This window comes from Arabidopsis thaliana, chromosome 5 (genome assembly GCF_000001735.4).
Source record: "Arabidopsis thaliana chromosome 5, partial sequence".
Lineage (NCBI taxonomy): Eukaryota > Viridiplantae > Streptophyta > Magnoliopsida > Brassicales > Brassicaceae > Arabidopsis > Arabidopsis thaliana.
Window position 1 is genome coordinate 4355134 of NC_003076.8, and position 18101 is coordinate 4373234.

The 18101-nt window shown below is 38.6% G+C and overlaps 5 protein-coding genes across 6 annotated transcripts; 3 read left to right on the forward strand and 2 right to left on the reverse strand.

Moving 5' to 3' along the window:
- Nucleotides 1–142: 142 nt before the first annotated feature.
- On the reverse strand, nucleotides 143–4559 carry SULTR4;1 (sulfate transporter 4.1). The gene is made up of 15 exons (NM_121358.3): nucleotides 4022–4559; nucleotides 3735–3783; nucleotides 3422–3623; nucleotides 3089–3257; nucleotides 2644–2709; nucleotides 2448–2555; nucleotides 2252–2359; nucleotides 1954–2019; nucleotides 1794–1854; nucleotides 1538–1665; nucleotides 1373–1414; nucleotides 1168–1284; nucleotides 1009–1060; nucleotides 773–911; nucleotides 143–693 (listed from the first exon to the last, which is right to left on the reverse strand). Exons 1-15 carry the CDS (start codon nucleotides 4355–4357, stop codon nucleotides 279–281), a joined length of 2058 nt encoding a protein of 685 aa, NP_196859.1. The 5' UTR covers nucleotides 4358–4559; the 3' UTR covers nucleotides 143–278.
- Nucleotides 4560–5232: 673 nt separating this feature from the next.
- Nucleotides 5233–11368, reverse strand: AT5G13560 (structural maintenance of chromosomes protein). Its single transcript, NM_121359.5, has 18 exons — nucleotides 11036–11368; nucleotides 10648–10857; nucleotides 10156–10251; nucleotides 9956–10008; nucleotides 9717–9813; nucleotides 9537–9610; nucleotides 9311–9422; nucleotides 9116–9226; nucleotides 8847–8923; nucleotides 8407–8473; nucleotides 8190–8255; nucleotides 7869–7976; nucleotides 7655–7785; nucleotides 7502–7568; nucleotides 7357–7424; nucleotides 7138–7231; nucleotides 6918–6988; nucleotides 5233–6833 (listed from the first exon to the last, which is right to left on the reverse strand). Exons 1-18 carry the CDS (start codon nucleotides 11183–11185, stop codon nucleotides 6446–6448), a joined length of 2040 nt encoding a protein of 679 aa, NP_196860.2. The 5' UTR covers nucleotides 11186–11368; the 3' UTR covers nucleotides 5233–6445.
- Nucleotides 5914–6038, forward strand: AT5G13565 (uncharacterized protein; the record flags this gene model as incomplete). The annotated part of the gene is made up of 1 exon (NM_001343277.1): nucleotides 5914–6038. Exon 1 carries the CDS (start codon nucleotides 5952–5954, stop codon nucleotides 6036–6038), a length of 87 nt encoding a protein of 28 aa, NP_001331035.1. The 5' UTR covers nucleotides 5914–5951.
- A 760-nt stretch (nucleotides 11369–12128) lies between the features above and the next one.
- On the forward strand, nucleotides 12129–15296 carry DCP2 (decapping 2). 2 transcript variants are annotated; one of them, NM_001203375.1, is made up of 9 exons: nucleotides 12166–12484; nucleotides 12593–12744; nucleotides 12942–13069; nucleotides 13147–13242; nucleotides 13789–13827; nucleotides 13944–14096; nucleotides 14187–14290; nucleotides 14381–14448; nucleotides 14525–15132. In NM_001203375.1, the coding sequence occupies exons 1-9, from the start codon at nucleotides 12399–12401 to the stop codon at nucleotides 14857–14859; spliced, it is 1161 nt and encodes a 386-aa protein (NP_001190304.1). In that variant the 5' UTR covers nucleotides 12166–12398; the 3' UTR covers nucleotides 14860–15132. The 2 variants fall into 2 exon arrangements, with proteins under 2 accessions (NP_196861.2, NP_001190304.1); NM_121360.4 differs by lacking the exon at nucleotides 13789–13827 and having other exon boundaries at nucleotides 12129–12484; nucleotides 14525–15296.
- A 262-nt stretch (nucleotides 15297–15558) lies between these two features.
- ABCG6 (ABC-2 type transporter family protein) lies at nucleotides 15559–18068 on the forward strand. The gene has a single exon (NM_121361.3). The coding sequence runs from the start codon at nucleotides 15746–15748 to the stop codon at nucleotides 17927–17929; it is 2184 nt and encodes a 727-aa protein (NP_196862.1). The 5' UTR covers nucleotides 15559–15745; the 3' UTR covers nucleotides 17930–18068.
- The last annotated feature ends 33 nt before the right edge of the window (nucleotides 18069–18101 follow it).

The following is an 18101-nucleotide window of genomic DNA, read 5'->3' on the forward strand; positions in this document are numbered from 1 at the left end:
ATGTACTTTTCCTAGCCATTACCAATGTTATCATGGGCCAAATGACGTCGGCTTCCAGCGACGGGCTGGACCAATCTGCGGTTTTTCAGCCCATGACTCAACAAAAGCATTGCTCCATTTAAATAAAAAAAAACTGTCTGAATGTCATCAAGGTCTATTTTTATTGTGGGAAAAGAAGAGTAAGAATGTTGTTATATAGGTGATACAATGAAGATTGTATACTGTTTTTACAAAATCGCAACAAACTATACACAGCTATTACTTACATTACATATCCTTTATTTCTCCACTGATAACAATGGCTCCTTCAACAGCGCGTTGGAGGAGGATGAATTGTTGTTGCTCCCACCATATCGTCTCGTAAAACTTAAATGCTTGTCCTCCAAGTTAGAGCTCTGTACGTATTGTAGACACACCTGTACGGCGTCGTGTACTCTCACAAAGAACCATTCCTTGCCAACTAGCTCCACCATTCCTGATCTTGCTATTGTCAAGTGAACATCTTTGTTCGGGTTTGATATCGCTAGCTGAATATCCCTTGTTTTATACTCTTGATACAGTTCTTTCAAGGCTTCCACTGCGCTCGAATCTATGTGTGTAACAGGAGACATTTCCAGGATTACAAAATTTATTCTATCCACCTCCAGTCCCCGGTTTGTGTATTTGTCAACAGCTACTTCATATTCTCGTAGTCTGCACTTTGCAAAAAAAGCCAGCTTGTTAATGTTTCTAATAGATTCATACCACAAGGAAGAATAAACGCCTTTCTCACCTGTCCTTGATGTAACTTATGTTGGCAAAGTAAATAGGAGAATCGATTCGAACTATCACAATCCCGTTGTATGTGTAAGCCTCTGGATACTGCTTTATGTTTCTGTACACAGTGGTGCCTGGAAGCCGCCCCAAGACAGCTACCAGGAGAATAATTAAGATAAGAAATGAAACCAAGTTAGAAAAACAGGCAGTTTCAATACACCGAGAGGCAATTTTGAACGGAATTTATCTTACCAATGTGAGGGTTTGCAGACTCGTGGATAACGAATGCTAGTGAAAAACCAACCTAAAATTGAAAACATTGCAACTGCGTGAGTCCTTAGAGGCCTATGCAGAAATCATATATACATTAGTTAGATGAATCTGAACATACTATAGTATCTGAATACTCACACCAACAAGGACACCGATCTCTATTCCGAAGAACAATGTTATGGTGCTAGTGATGGTCCAAAGCGAAAAATCCCTCTTGTCCACACGCCAGAGGAAAATAGCTTCGTCATAGTCCACCTAATGATAATAATCCGAAAAGTATACATAAGAAACCAGAAGCAGAATTCATCTTCGCTCCTTGGCAGGTTGGTTTATATGAACTTACCAAGCCACTAACGGCAGATATCACTATTGCTGCCAAAGCACACTGATTACGAGAGAGATAAGCAACAGAGTGAATGTTAGCCAAAATTTAGTTTCACAATTCTCTGAAGTTTCAGAAAGAGTAGCAAATACTAGAAACTGATATATTCACCACGGGCAGACAGACCTGTGGTATGTATTTAAACATCGGTGTCAAGAACAGTAGAGAACATCCAATGATGATTCCTGTTATAAGCCCTGATAGGCCAGTCTTAGCTTCACTTTCATTATTCACAGCTGACCTAGAAAAGGATCCTAAATTTTGCATTCAGGACATTCACAGATTATGTTAATTAACTTTGAAATATATTTACGAAATGTATAACAGATTATATCCATAGCGTCAATTATTGATAGCTTTTATCATTCTCAAGTTAACGTACCTGTAGCTGGGTATGCAGAAAATAATGACCCCAATATATTTGCAACACCAAGACCAAACAACTGTCCAGTGAAGGTAAAAACAGTTGAGCTTTCAATAAAAACGGTAAAAAGAACCGGAATATTGTCTATAGCAATTCGGCTTCTAGTCAAGCACAGTACCTCTGAATTTGAATCCAACTCATATCTGTTTTTTGCCGCAAGCGCTTTGGCAATTCCCACAGATTCCTGGATACAAGAAAATGTAGAACTACTTCATTAGAGAACGAAAAAACATAATATCAATTGACATGCGCTACTGCATCCAAATCTAAACAAGAAATCCTTTTGTTCTTTTTTTTATAGGAAGTCAGATAAACCATGTCCATTCATTTATAGTTTCTCATGATTAGGTTCAGCTCTGCAGTACGCCAGTACCCATATGCCTACTTTGACAGAACTAATGATGTTGATATCTCACCAAGATGGCAACACCAGTAATGAGAGCTGATGTTGGAAGCAACGTTTTTGCATGATCAAAACTTCTTGGGAAAGAAAATGTTGGAAGGCCCTGAGGTATTTCTCCCACCTGAAAACATACTGAATTTTGCTATTACTTCAAACACTTCACCGTTATGTAGCTCAACAAGGCAACTACCATGAATTTAATTTCTGACCAGAGAGATGGAAGGCGGATGAAACACTTTTGCAATGGTTGTACCGAGCACAATCCCGGTGAGTGGCGCTGCTGCTCGTAAGAACTGAAGTTCCTTTTTGGCTTTTCCCTGCCATGAAAAACCATGACCTTATTATCACATTAATAAAGGAAAGTCCTGTTTCCCTGGTAACTCTGGAAAAGAACAAGGCTCATACCACATGTTTCATCACTTGAAGAATCACCAGAATAAGAGATCCCATCACGAAAGGTGGCCACTGAAACTAAAAAGCACAAAAAGATCCATCTAAATAAAGTACAAATAGGTAGAAACAAAACACGTTCTTTACCAAACTGATTCACCAATGAAATTCATGATATACAAGTAAAATCATCATACGACGATGATTTAATGTACAGTCTAAGCTACTTGAGGTTATACTAAAAGTTATACCACCAGCACCAGGTATTAGTAGTCTTGAAGTACTTACATTCCTCAGGGGCAGTGGCTAAAAAAAGAATATGCAGATCGAAATATAAAGAGGTGAAAACCCAAAATTTCAGTCTAAATCATACTTACAGATCCCGAATTAAAGATATTAGCCAAAGAGGAAATGTGTCTCTCTTTTTCTGAACTGTTTAAAGCTGAAAATGAAGTTTCACCTTATCAGCTCCAGCTATTATGCTCTCTACTATTGGCACAATCTTGCTGCTCCGGGCAATGCTATACCCCAGGAAATATTTTATTTGAGATAACCCAATCACAATGGCCGAAGCACTTGTAAATCCAGATATGACTGAGTGACTAATGAAACGAATAAGCCATCCAAGCCTGGATTGAAATCACAAACAAGGGAGACGCAACATGACACAACAATAATTAGAAGACTTCTGCTTTAACGGATAACAGTTACTACACAGGCAAGCTATATAAGTAGCAGTCAAGATAATAAACGTTTTCCTTATCTGAATTCTAACCAAAAATAGTAGTATTACCTTAAGAGCCCCATGATGCACTCCAAGATTCCAACTAAAAGCGCCAACAAAATGGCCAATTCAATATGTAATTCCTCGTTCGTATCAGCGATTCCACCCAAAGCATTAGAGACGAGAAGAGAAACCAATGCTACAGGTCCAATTGCAAGCTGACGGGATGAGCCAAATATGGCATAGACAAATACCGGCACAAATGAAGAGTCTGCATCAAAGAGTTATAAAATTGAATCAAAGCTAACATGATTAGGCATTTCTTTAAACCAAGAGCAGGAGTACTTCAATAGCATTCCTATGAATTCACAATAAAACTCACATAGACCGTAAATTGGTGGAAGGCCAGCTAGTTTCGCATACGACATTGCCTGGTCAAATCCATCAAAAGTCATTCAGCAAAATAAACTTAAAACAAAACTCCAGATTGAAGACCAATACATAATTTTACTAAAAACTTGAATTGATAATCTCTTAAGCTATAATACATTTTGTCACATCTTTAACCAATTTTGCAGCTCAACAAGACAATACGATTGAAACCAATAATTCCAGTTTCCTATTCTAAAGCCAATGATTCCAGCTTCCTTAAGCTTGAAAGTAAAGTACCTGGGGAACAAGCATTATACCGACGGTGATACCAGCCATGAGATCGAGCTTAAAATACTCGCTCCATCGGTAAGTTCGAATCCATCGGAAACAAGGAAAGAGAGTATCAATCCAATCGACGAGCCTCATGCGCTTGATCTTCGCCGTCCATCCGGAGAAGATATCGTCGAAAGGAATCGAAGGAGGACGAGCTTCATTGGAGGTGTCAGGATGCTGAAGCGGGATGACCTTGACGGGGCGGGTCTGACCCGGAGGCTTGAGCGAAGAAGACGAACCGGTTCCGGATCTTGAAACAAGGCTGGTCAGGTCCTTGACGCTGAGAGATGCGTAGGACATGATGGCTCTTGCGCACGCTTGGCGCACTTTAGAGAATCCGTTAATGAGAGAATGGAATACTCAAATGTTAAAGAGCTTTGTATCATTTATTCCATCAATGCTCATAAGCTTTACTCTAGTGTCTGGTCAATTTTGTTTTTTTTCAAACTAAACTTTACAATTATCATTACATTATCTAATCATACGTCAAAAATAATTTAGTTTATAGTAATAGATCCAGAATTACGATAACGTAACTACATTTAAATTTTGCTAATCACATAACATTTTTAAAATTAGTTGTTAATTAGTAATTAGATAAATTGTTGTCACTTGTAAGTTTCGTCACGTATCTCTAATTAATAGAATAGAATTCATGAGGGGTCAATCCAATACAAGTGGCTTGCGTGCTAGTTTTGATGATTTGTTTACTATTCTTTATTTTAATAGGTACCAGAAATTGGGAGGGAATAAAACATGTGTTGAAAAAAGTGTGAAGAGGGACGTTAAGCCGTCTAGATCCATGATGTTGATGAGTGGGTCAACTCTTGGCTCTTGTGTGTATGTGTATGTGTCCATGATGAGAATTCACAAAACAGTTTTGATGATTTCAAAACCTTTGATGCACAGAAATGAAACACTACAGTTAAAGGCAAAATGTTTAACTAGGGATTTAATTCCAAAATTGTTTTTTTAGATGACTTTCTTAACTTTAGAAGATAATCTACTTAATTTTTGTTGCCATTACAATTTTAATTGATTTTAAAAGCTTGAGAAAAAAGGAACCTTTTCCTTTTCACCGGTTTCATTTGCTTTCAACATTTCTCGAGTCTGCCAAAGGACAATTTGGACAATTGATATCCGCTCCATACCACTAAGAGGCATCACAAGACAAGCTTTGATGAAATTCCAAACTGTCTTGATGGTCACATAAGTTCCAATTTAGATACGCATACACAAGGAAAACGTTAAACACTACATGCTAAAAGTTGAGCAAAAACTAGCAAGGAATGGATTAGCACATTGTCTTGAGAGGCCCATTCATTAACAGTAAAACATTATTAAACCCACTGTGATGTGTGAGTCTAGCGGGCCGGTCCAGTCCGCTTGACAGGCTTCAGCCCGACATCCATATGCCTCTTGTGATGTGGTTGGTCGGTTACTTTCCCGGAATCTTCTGGCTCCTTTAGCAGAATTGTCCGGTGTCGCCGTCCTCCATCGGTTGGTTCCTCTACCAACGGTGGTTGGCTCTTGTCTAGCTTCTCCGTCGTCCGTCTCCGGCGGTTTAGGCTAGCTTTTGGCCGGATTTCTTTTTCGGTTTTGTTTTATGTTCTCGTTTTCTATAGATCCAGTTTGATTTTGCTCCTTTGTGTTCTAACTCTTAGAGGGCTCAATTCCTTGAACCTCCTTTGTTTAAAGGGCTCAATTTGTTTTTCAAGCTTATCGATTTCAATTATATAAGAACAAATTAGAGTTGTGGATTGGGGTTTTCTCTAATGCCTTTGAGTTGGGTTTTATGCAATTGAGTCAATTGTCATATTGGTTTTTGGAAACGAGTGTTTTTATTTTACTTTTAGGTGTTCATGGAAGTTTCATTGGCTTAAGTTCTACGCTGATGTCGTTTGAAGATGATGATATGACTACCCAGGGGAGATTTTCCTTTGCGAATTCGAAGATGAAGAAGATTGATGGGATTCTCTGAATTTTGTGTTGCTCCATCGGACAAGCTTGAAGTCTTGGTGGTTCCTGGTGGTTTTGGAGTTCCCTGCAATGACTAACCAAATCGGCGGTGGACTACATCAATTACTTCCTAAAAGGGTTTCTTGCTTCAACTGGGCTTTAATTTAGTTGGACTTTTATCTTTATTTTGTTTTTGTCTGGAGACTGAAAGCGGAGGTTTCCACTCTTTTGTAATCTTTACAATCTTTGGTTTAAATAAGAGACAACACTTATGAGCAAAAAAAAAAAAAAGTAGACATACAAAAGTCAACAGGCAGTTACCATAAATTACCAAACAGATTAACAAAGGAACTTCGGAGTTATGGTCAAACAAAGAAAGTAAATGAAAAACATATCAGTGTATGTGAGGCAGGCGTGTGATGGATCATACTACTGCAGTTCTTTCTCCAGTTCATCGAATTCCCATCCATCAACCTCATCTGCAGAGTAATCACGAGCCACCTTACCAAATTCAGATTCCAGCTCGGCTAGTTCGGCTTCAGGGTTAAACTCTTGACTGGAACCAGCTGCAGGATTGGGTGCCTGAGGAGAATTGCTCAGCTCTGGCTTTTGGGTCTGAGTAGATTCAGTTGAAGCATTCATGCTACTACTGCTAGGCTTGGGAGATTTGGGTGATGTAGCACTGCTTTTAGGGGACGTAACACTGCTTCTAGGTGATGGAATCTCTATCTCTAACGTTGGCCTCGCTATGGATTCAAATTGCTGCCTCATTTTCTCCATGTCATCAAACAGCTCTTTCACACGCCGGTCGTCCTTTCTGGTATAATGTAGGATTTCAGAACTTTAGTACAATAAATCTATACCGATTACTGAAAGGTCACATAATTATGTTTCCACTCACTTATCCAGTTTGCTTTGGAGAACCTGGAATTGCTCTTTCACGTTGTCCACAATGCTGAATGTGGTAATGATCTAAGTTTTTGATAAAACCAAATAAGAGACGAGGAAGAATAGAAACCAGAAAAAGAAAAAAAATCAACGAACCAGAGCACGACCATGCAGAGTCATATTTGGTCTCAATAAAAATAATCAATCGTAACCTACTAAGCAGCAATTCTTACCTTGGTCTCATAGTCTATATACTCCTCCTCCAGAATTTTCCTCGGGTTTGATACCTGATTGTCTCCCTGATCTGCATTTGGTGGCTTCTCCGACCTGTCACCACCACCACATGCAAAAATGTCACCACTATTGCAAGGCGCAATTCAACTCCAACTAGAGTTATAATCAGAAACCAAGTAATATAGTAGGGATAATCCAATTCAACAAGAGGCATTTACCCAGGACCCAGATTCTTCAGATTTTCCACATAATTTTCTATACGACTTATTAAAGGTGCCACCTCCTTCTGTACAATATGAAATTTTGTGTTAGCTTTCATTTATCAATTACTAGATTAAAGTTTCTATAAAGTACAGAGGTTACCTTGTACACAGAGAGTATATTCAAGGCCACATCCGAGAAGTAATCTTCATGCTTCTCCAATTCGTCCCTAAGAAATGCCAATGGATTATTTGTTGTGGTCGAGCAGCAAAGCAAGATGTATTGCGAGAAACAGCTGAGAGTAGATAGAAATACAAAGTCTGCTTATCCTTCGTTTCGATATGTGAGCACTGAAGAAGCCATGTATCCTCAAGAAAATTAATCCACGTCTTGATAACTTCTGCTTCTTTCTTACAAGCTACAACTGATTTGGACAGGTCATCATCCTGCATGCAGAATCAACAGAAGCAGATTATTTCACGTGGATATTATTAAGCGTAAGAGCTACCCAGCTTAAAGAAAATCCCACCTTCGTTTTCAGGTGAGCGATTATCTGATTGTTGGCTTCACCAAATTGATCCCTCTCCTCTGTCGCATTACGAAACCGAGCTTGAGCAGCAGCTAACGATAGATTTACCTACATTGAAGAATATTTACTGATATACCTTCTGTATCACAACAATCATAGCTACATACATAGAATCAATAATATCATTATATTTCAGTTCAACAGCATGATGAGCTTACGTTTATATAATTACGTCAAGTGACAAAATTTTCGTCTGTTTAAAGTGTGTATGTAAACCTCCAGGATAAAGCAAGAAACCCGATAAATAGAAAAATAGATTACCCTCTTCAGATCGGCTTCCAGCTCATCTCTTTGTTTCTCAAGCTGTGCAATTTCGGCACCCAACTCCTGTACATAATAAATCATAACCTTAATACTGTCAGCTGGATAAACATGCCAACGAACGCTGCCACGCTTAAGTTTTGTTTTTTTTAATCTTCCTTTTTTCGCAGTCAATAATCAAAACTCAAAAGAACAAATAAAAGTGGGAGATAAAGACCTTTTCCTTTTCACCGGTTTCATTTGCTTTCACCACACGAGCTTTTAGTGCTTCCTCTTTCTGAAGTCTGCGAAAAGACAAATGACAATTGGTATCCATTGATGGTATTTTTCCTTCCAATGACTAATCATCCGCTCAATAGCACTAAGGGATAAGTGATAACAAGACAAGCTTTATTATAAATCGGCATTGTCTTGCAGTCCCATAATTCAAATTTGCTACTCATAAGCTAACTTTAATCAGAAAATACTATAGCAAGGAAAGAATTGTACATTGAATCAGTAGTATTTGCTGAACATGCATATAGTAACACAAAGAATAAGAAACTTATTACCTATTCTTCCGGTCTGGTAAATTTACCATGTCATATCAAAATTTAACCATAAAAAAAGTCTTTTGCAGATAAAAGGAAACTAACTGGAGTCGATAATAAGTTTAACCTGTTCTCTGATATTCGTTTCTCGGCTTTGGAAGTTGAATTTGCTAAAGATTCTAATAACACCCTGAGCTTGTCGACCTGGTTCAAAGACAAAATATCTATTATCTTCCATAAGTAACATTCTACTCCAGAAGTCAATAAATGTATATGCTGTCATGGAATACATGAAACTCTTAATATACCATATCAGCACAAAAAGTAGAGTAAGATGATAATTAACAATACGAATTAACTTGTATAAATTGAGACTAATAAAGCTCACAGACTTACTTTCTGAGCATGTATATCTGGTGAGTCACCATTGCTTAGTTGTCTCTTTCTAATTAGAAGACCTTCTAATCTGGAGCAAAGACGAATCTTTGCAAGTGTTTCTTTGAAAGCCTGCAAAACGAGAAGTCTATCACACAGAGCTACCGAAATGAGCTTAGGGAGAAAAAAGAGGCTTGGAGATACTATTATCCTCACCTCTATTGTTAAAGGAGTCTCTTTATGTTCCTTGTCTTCACTCTCCTGTGGAATTTGAGAGGCATTCATCTTTTCGAGTTTCTTTCTCAAATCAGAAGCTTCAGCATCAATTCTGAAAACATGAATTCAATCAACAGTGAGGCAAGATGAGTAGTGCCCTATGACTCATTATTCATTAATAAAGAGAAACAAGAGCAAAAAGCACATCATTATCTTCATTTATCACCTCAGCATTTCAGCATTAATCTTCAACCCTGTGATGGCATTTTGGGCAAACTGAAGCAATTCGTCCTGCTTAACCTGTCCAAAAGCAGCCAAAGCAACACAGAAGAATAGAAAAGTTAGGAGGAGATCCAAACGCCCATAAATTAACATATGCTGACTTTTTTACTGATCAAGCGCTTACCAAAACTTCATCCTTGTAACTTGAAAAGACTGTAGCAAGATCCTGCATACTGCTAACTATGGCATCATGAACTTCCTTTCCTCCATTCAAACAAAGGCTGAAAACAATGTTAAGTTCTATGAATAATTGCAGTACGAATGAAAATAGCAATGAATTGTGTTGACTTTCCAAGAAACAGTTTAAGACTCCTTTTGGAATCCAAATTTTGGCAATGCAATATGGAATGCCAGCAGACTCACCCAAACATCTCCAGGAGTAGCGTGATTTCTTCGTCATGTGGTGGTTCAATAATCTGTAATAAAACAGTCAAACCTTTAACCCCCATAGACGGCACATATGTTTTCACATCACCCAAATATAAAGGTAAAATGGTACTACGTATCTGTTATCACTTATCAGATAGCCACCAAAAGATCAAATTTAGGTTGCAAAAGAATACCATGGACAGAACGATCCCCTCCAGAGCTTGACTTTGCAGAAAAACATCACGGAAGTTAAGTGGCTCACCGCCTATATCTGGATCGTAATACAAAACCTACACATGCAAAGGGATCTTCAGAAAGAATTCTGTTGGAAAAAGGTCATAAATACAACATATGAAATTCGACGCAGAATAGTAATGCAAAAGTCACTGTTAATGAAAAACCCTTTAGCAGAAAAAGTTACCCTATACTACTACAGATTAGCAATCTTATCTACTTAAGTAATACTTTTTTTTTTATATTCTAAAATGCAGGAGGATGATATGATGACATCTTCCTCTTTCTCTTTGACAAAACCAGTTAAGGAACATATAAGATTCTAACGCAGCAACACTAAGGATCACAATCATCTCTACTTAATTACTAGTCTTGATATTTTACGATGTGGGAGAATTGTTAACTTCTTCTTTTCCTCTTATCCAAAAAAAAAAAAAGAATAAAAATAATACCCATTCACGTTTCTTTGCTTCATCAGAAGCAAGTTGTTCCTCTGAACTCAATTGTTTATCCTTTAGAGAACTGTCAGTAGCTCTATCAATCTCCTTAAGCACACTTAGCCATCTAGTAATCAGCAATGCCCTTTCTTGACCTCTATATGAGACTGCAGCTTCTTCCAATCTCTGAATTGTCTGATGAACACTCTTATAAGCCCCAACACCCTGCAAAGTTACAGTCCGGATTATTCACTCTAGTCCTAAAGTAATGCAACTGTTGTGTCATAATTACAACTGTATTGTAATAAAAGCCCTTAATACCAAAATCAAAACTGGAATCTAGAAAAATAAGACCCAAATACTAATTAGAAATGGGAATAATTAAAAGGAAAGGAGAAATTACAATGCGGTCTTGGAACAATTTGGCTCCTTCAGCGACGGCTTGGCCAGCGTGCTGGACGACGGAGTCGGCATAGTTTTTGACGGTTCGTGTGATGTTTTTGCGGTTTCCGACCTCCACAGCCTTATTCACGGCCGTTCGCAGCCACGACATATTCTCAGCGATCTTATGGTCTACTAGGGAAGAAACCTCCTCGGGGAACGAAAACCAATTTTAGAGACGACTAATTACTGAAATGAGAGAACTCGGCCACCGTCCATCAAAGTTTTTTTTTACTCGGTTTAAGTTTGACGATTTGCAGGCGACTAATATATTATTTCTTTTCTGAAATGTAGCTTATTTTTACTATGTAACGTTTGTATATTAAACCGATTTAAATAACGAGTTTATGTATAAGTATTTTGTTAAAAATGTAAAAAAAATAAGATCAAAAACCTAAACTATTTTTGTGAATACTATAAAACCTCTAAAACATTTAAGTCGTTTTCTTCTTCACATAACAAATAACCATAAAATGAAGTTAAAAAAACAATATGTGAAAAATATGGAATTTGGTGGCAAAGAAATGAATAGTGGAGTTGAGAAAAAAAATGATCTTCTAAAGAATTTTCTAACTATTGAAATTAAACTTCTAATTTTCGTAGTAGATTACATGATCGAGAATATATACCAAAAAAATTGAAGAAATCATAGCTTTCATGACATGAAAGATCCTTGATGAGAATTAAAATTCTAATTTAAAATTAATTTACCAATGAAAAAAATTAATTAATTAGTTTGTCATAGTTGTGAAATGCAATCTCAATTATAGATAGTAAACACAAGTTTTTTCTTATAATAATTTTCTTATGAAGATACTATATAAATAATTAATTATTTTTAAAAATAAATAATATTAATTTAGATTATATATTTTATAGTTGGTAAATGTTAAAATAAAATCTTCATATCTATTTTTTTGGTAAAAAAAACAAAACATGTAAATGTTTTTAAACGTTGCCCAAAAAAAAAAAAGGTAAATGTTTTGACTAAAAAATATCCAATCGAAACTTGGGTCGGATCTCGGATAGTTTTATCCACCCTAAACAGAGACGGCAGCTCATAACTCAATCAGCCATAAAGGCCAAAGAAGGGCCCACCTTTTAGATACACACAATCGTCGCACTCTCAGATTCTTCTCCGGAGCGATCAGATTTCACCGACGACGGTTGTTTTTGCCTCCTCTTTCAATCAGAGGAAGCCAAAGCTTAGAGCAACAGTTGTAAATCTATATATAGAGAGGGAGAGAGAGAGAGAGAGCTCCTCTCGTCCAGTATTAGGGTTTTAAAGGCAAGAACTACTAGAACAAGAGAAGGTACAAAAAAAAATGTCGGGCCTCCATCGATCATCAAGTTCATCGAAGAACATCGGAAATTGCCTTCCCTCCAAAGAACTCCTTGATGATCTTTGCAGGTAATTTCATCAATCGAGTGTTTTTCTTCTTTTTTCTGTGGATAGTGAAGCGATTGGGCTCGAATTGATTTTCGGTAACTGATGCTTTGTGATGGGGTTTTGTTTCAGTCGATTTGTTTTGAATGTCCCTGAAGAAGATCAACAGTCATTCGAGAGAATTTTGTTTCTGGTGGAGTATGCTTATTGGTACTATGAAGATAATGCTGTAGAGAATGATCCAAAGCTTAAGTCCCTGTCTTTGAAAGAGTTTACTTCGCTCTGTATCCTTCATTGCCTTCTGATTCATTATTCTGTGTTCAATTTCTTGTCTTCACTGTTTAGTACAATGCTCGTTAATGATAGGACTATGATCTCATATGCTCGAAGCATAAATGATTTGTGTTTGCCACATAGACTGGGCTTCTCTTTGTCTTTTCCATTGTTTTCTGTGGATATTTTTCCTTGACGTGGCCTATAGTATTCAACAGCTGTGATGTGTTGAGACCTTATGTTACTCACATTGATGATATCTTTAAAGACTTCACTTCTTACAAGTGTCGAGTTCCAGTCACTGGGGCAATTATCCTGGATGAGACATATGAAAGGGTAAGAACCCTGTGGGGTGATATTTAGGTTTACTTATTAGTTAATGCTTACCCTTTTTGTTTCATTGTCATTTTCAGTGCCTGTTGGTGAAGGGATGGAAAGGATCGAGCTGGAGCTTTCCCCGCGGAAAAAAGAGCAAGGATGAAGAAGACCATGCTTGTGCCATACGTGAGGTTAGTATCAATTCTGTTGTTTCCTGTCTCTTTTGTGTTTCATTTATTTTACACTTTTGTAGCAAAATTGATATCTCCAACAACCGCCACTCATTGATCATAGTGCATATTAATAAAGAACACTATGTAATTAGAAGAAGACCGCTTATTGGGTTAGATTAACCTCACTTAGTGGATGCATTGGTTCTACTTTAGTGGTTGTTGACATATGAAAATGTGTCAACATAATGTGCGCATGAATTTTTTTTAGTATAGATGACGGAGGTCAAAGAATAGCAAATAGAACGTCTCTTATATCTTCTGCTCTTGAAACAGAGTAACTCATTTTCACACTAATTTAACAGTTTGATCATAACACATACACCTTACGTACTGAAAATAGATTCTCCTACGTGATAATTGAGGAAGAAAAAATGTTCTTAGGTCACCAGTAGACAGAATCTTTTGCAAATGAGAATAGTGCTGCTGTCAATGGTCAACTATATAGGCTCTCTGTATCTTTTTACTATTTCATTGGTATGGAAATGGTCAAAGGTTTAATTGTAGCTCTCTAGTGCTATTCTCCTGGTGAATGTAGCATTTCAGGTGCTGTAATTCTTCTTCTGATTGTTTGTATAGACTTGGAATATGGGTTAATGTTGAAAAAAAACTGAATATTTTGTCACACTTCTTATGTATTGTTCTTCCATGCTAAATTACAGGTCTTAGAGGAAACTGGATTTGATGTCTCAAAGCTACTCAAGAGAGAAGAATATATAGAGTTTGTTTTCAGGCAGCAAAGAGTACGACTTTACATTGTTGCTGGGGTGACAGAAGATACAGTTTTTGCACCACTTACAAAGAAGGAAATCAGTGTGCGTATTTAACAATTAACTTGTGGATCTGATCTTGTCTGTGTATGTATGATGAGTCTCTTATCTTCTTTTGTTGTGGAATACTTGTAGGAAATCACATGGCATCGGCTTGATCATCTTCAGCCAGCAAGTAATGAGGTGATAACTCATGGAGTTTCTGGTCTCAAATTGTACATGGTGGCACCTTTCCTTTCGTGAGTAGTGGCTCTCTAATTTATACACATAGATTTTTGGGTGATTTTCGTGTTTTGGTTCATAACAAGAGAGATTACAAACTTGTGCAGGTCATTGAAGTCGTGGATATTAAAGCATCCTTCACCTGTAGCACGGAGACCTAACAAGCCCCTTAAAGGTTTGACGTCTTTTTCTCAAGCATTCATTAAAAGAGAGGTTTTTGGTAGAGATCTGACTATATATGCTTTGTACAGCACTCTGCGTGTGGAATGCAAGGACTAGTGTTGGAGGGAACGGGACAGCAACAGTGGAAAGCCAAAATAGAAAGTCTGAACTCAGGACAACAACAATGGAAAGCAACAGTAGAAAGCCTGAACTCAAGAGAACAACAATGGAAAGCCACAGTACAAAGCCTGAACTCAGGAAAGGAACAATGGAAAGCCACAATACAACAGCAACAGTAGAAAGCCACAATACAAAGCCTGTAGTCGACCATTCTCAGGACATAAAACCTGGTGGCAGTTTCATAAACTTCAAGTTCAACCAGTCAGTTATCTTACAGGCGTTGGAATCTGGTAATTCAGCTTGACTGGTCAGTTTGTCACATATCGGTTGGATTGGTGTTGGGAGTAATGATGCGGTTGGATTGGTGGGTTTGTCTATAGCAAAACCGTTGGATATGTTCATACACGCTGGTAGCTTTCTATTTCTTTGCCATTTGGTTTATATACCTCTCGTTTCTTCTAGAATGAAAGGGTTGTTGTAAATGATGTTAGTAGGGAAGTGGTGAATCCTTTGGATCATGGCTTTAGATGACAATGTTACGACCAGCTATAAAGGTTAAAAGAGTTTCTTATCCGAGTAGTGAATCGATGATCTTCTTTATAGCGCCCTCTAACTGCTTAATCGAAGCAGAAAGTGTTTTTCTTTTTAGAATAAAAAATGAACTCACCTATAAAACAAAAAGTCGCACCTAAATAAGTGAAGTTTATGTAATACTATGATTACCTTGGAAACAAGAGATATCTCGAGATTGTTTAGTTTTTTTCACATTGTAATTTGTTAGTATAAAAGGTGGGTGGGGGAATGGTGGCCTAAATTCGGCAAGGGTGGCCTAAAAAATACATTTGATTGCTATACGAAAACATTTTAAAGAAACAGAAACTGACAAGTGGCATTTTGTGTTTTACACTTTTACTTGCTTGTGTTTAGGTTTGGAGGTTCATCTACATAAGCATCAGCATTGTGACTTTGACTCTCCCCATCAAAATTAATCCTAAAAATCAAAGCATGTTAAACAGCCCAACCACATTGAGAATTTTATCTATAAATAGAATTAGAAATTAAATCCTTGGTTAAACCCATAACTCTTCTTTCCTCTTTTCTTCTCCGGCTAACGGTAGTTTTGACGCCGTTAGTTTTTCCTCCGTCTATTGATTTTTCCCGCTTCACAATCGCAACAAACCCAAAGAAGAATGTCTCGTGTGGTCGCAGCGGACGACAATATGGCGTTGCCGTTCTTCTCGCCGGAGTTTGGCAATGTCTCAGGCGCGTCGTCTTCTCCAACAACGTTCGCACAGCTCTTGCAAAACGTCGACGACTCCACGCGTCGTAGTCACCACCAGCATCACGTTGATGTGGATCTCGCCTCGCCGGACCAATCCGTACCGTTCGTTCTCTCGTTCACTGATCTCACTTACAGCGTCAAAGTTCGCCGGAAGTTCACATGGAGACGCAGTGTTTCTTCAGATCCTGGAGCTCCGTCTGAGGGGATCTTCTCTTCCAAGACGAAGACGCTCCTCAACGGAATCACCGGAGAAGCTAGAGACGGAGAGATACTAGCTGTGCTCGGAGCAAGTGGCTCTGGAAAATCGACGCTGATCGATGCGTTAGCGAATCGAATCGCTAAAGGAAGCTTGAAAGGAAATGTAACTCTAAACGGAGAAGTTCTCAATTCGAAAATGCAGAAAGCGATCTCAGCTTATGTGATGCAAGACGATCTTCTTTTTCCGATGCTTACAGTTGAAGAAACCTTAATGTTCGCTGCCGAGTTTCGTCTCCCGCGAAGCCTTTCGAAATCAAAGAAGTCTCTCCGTGTCCAAGCCTTGATTGATCAGTTAGGACTTAGAAACGCGGCGAATACGGTGATCGGAGATGAAGGACACCGTGGAATCTCTGGAGGAGAGCGACGGCGAGTTTCAATCGGGATCGATATCATCCACGATCCGATTCTGCTTTTCCTCGATGAACCAACTTCGGGTCTGGACTCTACAAGTGCTCTAAGTGTTATTAAGGTTCTTAAACGAATCGCTCAGAGTGGAAGTATGGTGATCATGACTCTTCATCAACCTAGTTACCGTCTTCTTCGATTGCTTGATCGTCTTCTCTTCTTGTCCCGTGGCCAAACTGTCTTCAGCGGATCGCCTGCGATGCTACCGCGCTTCTTCGCAGAGTTTGGCCATCCAATTCCTGAACATGAGAACCGCACCGAGTTCGCTTTGGATTTGATACGTGAGCTGGAAGGATCAGCTGGTGGAACAAGAAGTTTAGTTGAATTCAACAAAGGGTTTAGACAGAGGAAAGCAGAGCCAAGAAGTCAGACTGGCTTGTCCTTAAAAGAAGCCATCAGCGCAAGTATCTCTAAAGGCAAGCTCGTCTCTGGAGCGACCACAACAACTCATAGCTCTGGCTCGAGCCCTGTTTCCACTATTCCAACTTTCGCGAACCCGTTTTGGGTCGAACTCGCGGTTCTAGCCAAACGGTCCATGACTAATTCTCGCAGACAGCCTGAACTATTCGGGATACGCCTAGGAGCTGTTTTAGTCACTGGATTCATCTTAGCCACTATGTTTTGGCAGCTAGATAACTCCCCTAAAGGAGTCCAAGAACGTCTTGGATGCTTCGCTTTTGCAATGTCCACAACGTTCTACACTTGCGCAGATGCTCTCCCTGTTTTCCTCCAAGAACGTTTCATTTTCATGAGAGAAACTGCTTACAACGCTTACCGAAGATCCTCCTATGTACTATCTCACTCTCTTGTTGCCCTCCCTTCCTTGATCATCCTCTCGCTTGCTTTTGCAGCGATCACATTTTGGGGTGTGGGTTTAGATGGAGGTCTTATGGGTTTCCTCTTCTACTTCCTAGTAATCTTAGCCTCTTTCTGGGCAGGAAGCTCATTCGTCACCTTCTTATCAGGCGTTGTCCCACACGTTATGCTCGGTTACACCATTGTTGTAGCCATTTTAGCCTATTTCTTGCTTTTCAGTGGATTCTTCATCAACCGAGATCGAATCCCTGGCTACTGGATCTGGTTCCATTACATTTCCTTAGTCAAGTATCCTTATGAGGCTGTGCTCCTAAACGAATTCGGTGACCCAACAAAGTGTTTCGTCAGAGGAGTTCAGATATTCGACAACACACCTCTGGTCGCGGTGCCTCAGGGGATGAAAGTTAGGCTTCTAGCAACTATGAGCAAATCACTTGGAATGAGGATCACAAGCTCTACTTGCTTGACCACAGGATATGACATTTTGCAGCAACAAGGCGTTACGGATCTCACCAAATGGAATTGCTTGTGGGTCACGGTCGCTTGGGGCTTCTTCTTTCGAATCTTGTTCTACTTTTCTCTGCTTTTGGGTAGCAAGAACAAGAGGAGGTAAAAACAAAACTCAGTTTGATCTTATGGAGGACTGGTTTGAAACTTGATTTACCTTTGTTTGTTTTCTGTATTTTTCTTTTATCTCTTTGTTGTATATTCTTATATATGTGGTTGATAAATTGTTGAATTGGAGCCCAACTACTTGCTATTTATTTGAATTATAAATTGGAAGA